The following is a 7,511-nucleotide window of genomic DNA, read 5'->3' as shown; positions in this document are numbered from 1 at the left end:
TCAGCGGTTTGTGCTAAAACTGGTCACGTGCGATTAGAATGAAAACATATCCCAGAGAACGGACCAACTCGGTACACGTGTTATTAACCCCAGGTTCATTTTGCGCCGGAATTGTCCTTTAAGTAATCTTTGAACTGTTAACATTTAATATATTGTTCAATTTCAAGTTCAAATTTGCCTTAGTAATAAAAGCCTTACCTTAATGTCGTTGACCAAAACTGTTTATGGATAAAAAGGACCAGACAAACATTGAAAACTAAAAAAAATTGCCAATTTCCAATAATGGCATAAACCAGCCATGCTCATTGATTTGCAACATGGTTTAGTACAACCAATAAAAACAATCGTCATTCTTTCATGGTACACATGGTTGGATCGTCCACCTACAACTTTTGTGTTTGTACAGTCAGGTGGAAAAAGGTTTCCTGAGTGGGGACAGAAGTATGAGCCATCTACTTATTAACCTATATGATATCTATCACAGGTTCATTCTTTTTCACCAGACACAATACAAGCGATATCAGTAGTAGTGCATTGTGAGGCCAGAACTTCAACACTGCACACAGAAAGCATTACAACTGTGTTAAAAAAGTCTGCAAAGACACTTTAACACTCATTTCATATGTCATCTTGTTGCTCTCACCTGTTCCTGGACGTCCTCGTACTCAGAGTTCAGCAGCTCAATGAAGATGGGAACAGCTCCTGTTTCAATCACCACCTTGGTGTGCAGGAAAGTACCTGAGGCAATGTTGGTCAGTGCCCAGGCTGCCTCAAACTGTTGGGAACACACAAAAAAGACATTTCAGTCAATCCACAGTCTGAAATTACCACCAGCCAAGTGACCATATTTCCTATGCCATGTTTACTTGATGATTAATTACAAATAGTTTAAGCAATATAGTACATTATGTAAAAAAACAAAAAAACAAAAAAACAACATGAATTACTTTGACTGGTGCTTTGAAGTTATTCTTGGTAGGAACATTTAAGATGAAGCACGCAACATGAACTGGACACCACTCATATCACATGAGGGCTTTATTAAATGAAAAACCTTTGGGTCACAGATTATTATTTGAGTCTAGAAAGAAATAAGATTAATGCATTTATTTTTTTAAATATTAAACATACATTATGCTTAAGAAGTAGGGCCTAACTTGGAGACTTTACTGCTGTTCCCCCAGATGCAAATTAAAAAGATGCACTGCACTTTTACTGCTGATGTGGATTCACATCTGGACAGGCATTTAGAGTGGGGGCTCCTGTATAAGCCAGGTCAAGCCTAATTTGCTCAATTTTAAGATATGTGTTAGTGTTAGCGTTAGAATTGGGTTAGAAACTCAGTTGTGATGGTTAAGGTTATGGAATGCATTATGTCAATGACAGGTTCCAGTTAAATACAGTATCACCACTGACAGTATATACAGTAGTTAGTGGACAGAGCTTTGGGGTCTGTGAAGTGAAGTGTCTTATACTTGCATTCTTTCTAACTTCCATTAGGAGAAACTACTTCTCATTTGATTTACGAGCTCAGTGAACATATTAGATATATTAGAAAACCATAGTGGTTATCTGACATCCAAATGACTGAACATATGCAGAACATGTCGAGCTAATCATAGCTTTATTCCTATAGGTGCTGTGCTGTGCAGCTCTCACCTGCAATGTGCAGTTTTCACTCCTCTTCAGGAATTCCACAAAACGATTCACAACACCAGGAGTGGAAATTACCTCATCTATGGGTGGGTTCGGCTCTGCACAGGGGAACAGAACAGAACTCACCTCATGCAATGTAACCCGGTTCAATGGATGAACAGGTTTAAGAGAAGGCAGTGACTCTTATTGACTGAAGTGCAAAAAGAGAAAAGAAGTCAGTTTACCTGTGTGTGCACTACAAAGTTTACTCGTAATATGACAATGACACAAACCATTATAGTTAAATGACTGCTCATGCAGGTGAAACCTCACTAAAGTATTTATTGATCTGTTTCCAATGACTTCATGATCTCCGTTTATGCAAATATCCTGTCCGAGGTTTCTGCCTCTTAAAATAAAGTTTTTCCTTGCCCCCCCGTCACCAAGTGCTTACTCATGGTGGTACTGTTGGGTCTCTGTAAATAATGTTATAAGGAGTTTGGTCTAGATCTGCTCTATTTAAAAAGTTACCTGAGATAACTTTTGTTATGAATTGGTGCTATACAAATAAAACTGAATTGAATGGAATTTTTGGTCAGTCTGTTCAGTTGTGACGTACTGCGAATTTCAAAAGTTGGCACTCTTCTTTCATCTTACTGAGTGAATGGGCAGTACAACAGATACTTAAGTAAAGATGCGAGAGGTTATGTATAATATTTGAATTCCCAGGATGCAACACAAACCTTTAGAGAGTAATTTCCTAAATTTCTGTGTAGCAATTAGCTGCTGGTCTGGGTCTTCAGAGAAGATCATCTGAATCATATCTGGAGTTATGACCCCATCCTGCACAAATGTCAACATGGGATAAATATCACACATTAAAATCACATTCAGATCTTAGCCAATCACAGTTATAGAAAACAAACTATACCAGACACAGTATAAAGAAAGAACACAAGAGTAAACACTTACACTGGCAACAGGTACCGTGGAGCTGATATCTGGATCTTGGATCGGACATTCTAGCATTGATTCATCACTGGAAGGTACACATACATTTCTCCTCTTGAACAGCTGTGGACACAAAGTCGAGGTTAACCTGCTGTCTACACGTTTAGCACCTTGGCTCGATGAACTGACTGTCACCAAACACACTGGTACATAAGAAAAAAATGCAGCTTTAATTGTAATTCAGAGCATTTAATGTTCTGAATAACAAATAAGAATGTCAACCACTTTAAGACTTTTCACACACTTTCAAACCCTTTGTTAAATACACGCAGTAATCAGCAATCAGTCTGATATAATTGTAATCCAATATTATAGAAGCAATTACTAAGCTGGGAGGAAATGCTTCAAGGTAAGACACTGTTTACCTGCTCTTCTCTCTTCTGTTTGCGTAGCTGGATTCCTTCCTCTTCTCTCCTTCGACGCATCTCCTGAGGATTCAGTGCTTTGTTTTTATAGCTCTTCATCCTGTAGTTGTCTTTTCCCGGACTTGCCATTGTGTCTACAAAAACATGGACAGGCCATTAAGATCAAGGTGCACTTGCTCATTAACTGTTGAGGATCTGTGACAACACTTCAAAGTAAAATTTACTTTTTGTTATACTTGCTGAAGCTTTCACTATATCCTGAAAGTAAAACATGAGACAGATAATCTGTGAAAAAAAGTCAAGTTTTGTGCTCCTAATGCCCATTTGCAAGAATCCACTGGAAGTGAACAAAAACAACCAATCAGAGGTGAGAAAAATGGGTAATGCTATGGGAATGAAACTCAAACTATCTTCAAGCCACCAATCCACAGCGTCTTTTGATCTTTCACAGATATGATTGGTTGTTTTCATTTTCCCTTGCAAGTTTTGAGAAGGTGGTCAAAAAGTTGGTGCTGTATTATAATTCTCATGCACCCTGCTGTAAACATATGCCTACATTTCCTATAGAACAGAATAGAATTATATCTGACTTTTCTTTTTCTGATATTGGCATTATATATCGCTATTAGCAGTGGCTACTGATAAACCCATATCGGTTGGCCACTAAAGTGAAATCATATTGTGTAAGTCAGTATGATGTTGTCAATACTTTAAGAAAGGACGTCCGCAAGCTAACTCAATACTAACAAAATCACATCACAATTATTCAAGACAGAGATAAATGAATTTAATTTAAATAAATGAACAATAGAACTGGGCCTAAAATGGATGCCCTCACAGCCATTTCTGTGTGAACTGCTCTAAAACCAATTGAAGCTGACTGAGGATAAAAATGAAATAGAGATTGACTGATTAATGTTAAACTATGATACAATGTTTTATATTGTGTAAACCAGCTATACAAAGTTAAAGGCTGAGGTACCGCAATGATTGGCTCTACATCCAAACTGATCTCACTGACTTTAACCTATGATTATTATTAACAAGCAATTCAAAAAAAAGCAGCACAAGTTGAGAAGATATTAGGGGTGCACATAATGACAGATAGCTAAAGATTTCTGCTGGTCTTAAACTAAGACACATTCCGTTGTGTGCATTCCAGCTGTTTTCCCGGGCATTAAGGAAGTCCTGCTAGATTCCTTGCCTAAAACTAACGTTAGCTAGCTGTTAGCTAGCTGTTAGTCAGCGCTGCACTGCTGACAGCCAACATACCAGAATCAAAGTCAGCTTACTGACCAAGTATTGTGCACACATGCATCTAGTAGGGTAACCTGTTCAAATGAATACACAAAGCTGACGTTAATCCATCCAACAGCACGTTAGTAACATCTCTCCGTGCAACCGAACGACATTTATTTGGCTTATTCCTGATAATTTAGTAACGTTAGCTAAGCAAGCTTCGCGGCTAGCTCCTGAGCTAATGCTGCGTTGTGTCACATATCACAGAGGTACTCAGTTGGAACGACGCCAACAACAAACCCCACAACGCATTCCCACAGCACTCACTAGTACCAACGAAAGAGCTAATACAGCATACCTGAAACTGCGCACGGCTCTTTAATAGATACAACCTTTGCTTCTCTTCCAAAGAGCAAAATGGCGCCCTATTGAATCTTTCCCAGCACACACCTCGCGTCAACAACACCTCACGCCACTTCCGTCAGCTGTCGGCCGGTTTCCGGAAGTCCTAACGTTACCCTTTTTTATTTTCTATTTTTAAACTTTATTCAGAAAACACAACTTCGTTCATTCAACACATTAACCATGGGGGTTTACCAAATTTTCAGACAAATGTACAATATAAAAATTACATAAATTACATCTACTGTATACTATATATATATAAATAATATTAAAATAAATTAAATTCTAACGTTACAAACAAATACAATATTTGAAAATAAAATTAAAAAAATAAAAACTTATAATAAGAAAAATTAAAGCAAAGTCCTTTACTCTTTACTCTTTTCTTTAATATGATTAAGACATTTATGCAAGATTCTCAAACATCCTTTTCTCATTTTTAACACTGTTTCTGGGTTAGGATTAGTTTGATCTCAAACACAAAAAAGACAACAAACAAACAACAAACAACAGATCCCCATTTGTTTTGTCATTGGCAATTCTTTTATTGTGAAAGTTTGGACCGGAAATTTCATATTTCATGGAGGCGGGCGGCATTAGCCTGAAAGGTTTCGAAGCTGAAGAAAGGAAAGGACAACATACCTGAATCCTCCCTGTGAATGAACTGTGAGTACATCTTTGGATTATTTAGACAAACACAAACTGTTACCGCTGAATGTATTGTCCATTAAGGTTGCACCATTATTCCAGTCACACATATCAGGTGTTTAATAGCGTTAATAATGTACCTGTTATTCTTATTCACCACAGTTTGAATCATGAAAACGTTAGTACGAATCCTATTTGGGCACATACACAAACGCTGTAGCACACGTGATAAAAGTGAGTCTTTTAGACAGCAGACAAACTAAACTGACTGAACATTTCACTCTTATTCATTTGGAAGCTCCTTTCCGCCTATGTGATGAATAAAAAAGGATTCTGTAAGTTATTATAATGAAAACTTCATCAAAATAATGACATAGACATAACATAACATGACATAAATCATTATTTTTACTCCAACAATACTATTTTCATTACCTTAATTCACTTTTCCATTTGACAAAATAACCCAGCCTTTTTTGTAATGATTTTATGTCTGCCTCCTTTATCTCCCAAATTTGTTTTTATTTATTAGATTTTCTTTCATACATATTTTGGACATATCTTTGGCAATGTGAAACACCACCACATCTGTAATATCTTACCACTGTGGCCCCTACTTCTCATATGGATACTATGGGGAAATTATTTGTACACGTCCTGTCTACATGAGTGACTTGAGTGGATGGGGCTTGTTTTATTGCATCCTTAATGGATGAACTATTTAGGTGGAAATTGAGTTTTAAAAGTTCCACTGTGAATATACGTCTCACGATCATATTCTGTGCCTGCATTATTCTTCTATGTGAGTAAATGATTCCCTCCTGTGAACGCACAGCAGCGCCAATCTCAAATGCACCAATGCCTAGGAATGTAACAATATATCGTGAGACAGTTAAAGGTCCAGTGTGTAACATTTAGGAGGGTCTATTGTCAGAAATGGAATATAATATTTATAGGTATATTTTTGTTAGTGTATAATCACCTAAATATAAGAATCATTGTGGTTTTATTACCTTAGAATGAGCTGCTTTTATCTGAACAGCCAAACCCAATACTGGCTCTAGACAGGACCATTTGTGCTTTTCGCACGTCCCACTGGACTTTTTGCAGATTCAAACCTACATTACAGATTTTTTTACCACTTGGGTGCAGCAGTAACAAGCTGTAAACCTAAAACTGATATTATCACCTTTTTTTTAATTTTATTTTATATAGCGAATGTGTTAGCATACAGTTGCCTATTTACACCTACAGCAGACAGGGAGCAACATTAACAACAATTTGGAGTCGTGTTTCTGTCCAGCTGATGAAGCAAGTCTAATATTCACTCTCCTTTTTAGCAGTTTTGGTCTCCACCAACTCCTGAGAAAAATATCTGCAGCCTGTTGCACCAGCTGTGTGTAAGCTCAAACTTAGCCTAGTTATATAACGTAAATTATTACTTAGTTGTGATTTATGCATTACTAAAAGTGGTTGCACCACTGATAAGTTACAACTCTAAGTAAGAACTAAATATTTACACACGCCCCTAAGGTAGTGTCACAGATTGCTCAGCATATTGTTTGTATTAATTGCAGCCATTTTGTGACGCATTAATCGAGTAGAAACCCAGTGTATTGATATTTCATTACGATGAGGTACGATACCAGGTGGTTCATATCAGCCAGAAAGCTAATGTGCACGGTAACCATGGTGATGGAACAATATCTTTGATTGTTGATTGGCCACTTAGTTAAGACTTCATGTCCCAACTGGTTAAGTTATGCCTGAACTAATGGTGGGGCAACCAACTCTAGTAGCTGATTTAGTTACAAACTGCTGAGCAGTTACTGAGTGTCGGCTTTACACCCTAACTTAGGAGAGACTGTACACACAGCGGGTGCGACCCAGCCCCGGTTCTTCAGCTGCTAAATGCTCCACTGGGTTCACCAGCTAATGTTAGCCTCTAATTTCATCTGTCTTCTGTTTAGTTCTGGGTAGGTAGCGTACAGTAGGTTTTTAGAACTTCACAATTAACAGCTGACTGCTGTGGCACGAGAACGAAAACTACAACACTAAGTGTAGTTTTTCTAGTTGTGGAAAACTAAAACAATGAGCTAAAAGAGCCATTGACAATATATTTAATGGACAGAGCTTCTGGGTCTGTGAAGTGGGCCAGCGTGAAGTGTCTTAAAACTGCATTCTATGTGATGGCCAGCAGGGGGCTGC

General features: G+C 37.7%; 1 protein-coding gene across 2 annotated transcripts in view; it reads right to left on the bottom strand.

The window, feature by feature from the left end:
• The window catches only part of kpna5 (karyopherin alpha 5 (importin alpha 6)), a 10,689-nt gene extending 5,957 nt beyond the window's left edge, over nucleotides 1-4,732 (bottom strand). For both annotated transcript variants that reach the window (XR_004797071.1, XM_035672030.1), the window contains exons 1-6: nucleotides 4,609-4,732; nucleotides 3,012-3,145; nucleotides 2,608-2,709; nucleotides 2,379-2,478; nucleotides 1,660-1,754; nucleotides 644-775 (exon numbers count right to left, since the gene is read on the bottom strand). Coding sequence is in view for 1 of the 2 variants with exons in the window: in XM_035672030.1 (XP_035527923.1) it covers nucleotides 644-775; nucleotides 1,660-1,754; nucleotides 2,379-2,478; nucleotides 2,608-2,709; nucleotides 3,012-3,140 (558 nt within the window). In the remaining variant the exon portion in view is untranslated. The remainder of the gene's footprint in view (nucleotides 1-643; nucleotides 776-1,659; nucleotides 1,755-2,378; nucleotides 2,479-2,607; nucleotides 2,710-3,011; nucleotides 3,146-4,608) is intronic.
• Between the last annotated feature and the right edge of the window lie 2,779 nt (nucleotides 4,733-7,511).

Source organism: Morone saxatilis, unplaced genomic scaffold (assembly GCF_004916995.1).
Source record: "Morone saxatilis isolate NCDOM2014 unplaced genomic scaffold, NCSU_SB_2.0 Contig24, whole genome shotgun sequence".
Taxonomy (NCBI): domain Eukaryota; kingdom Metazoa; phylum Chordata; class Actinopteri; family Moronidae; genus Morone; species Morone saxatilis.
This window is presented reverse-complemented; position numbering and strand designations above follow the sequence as displayed.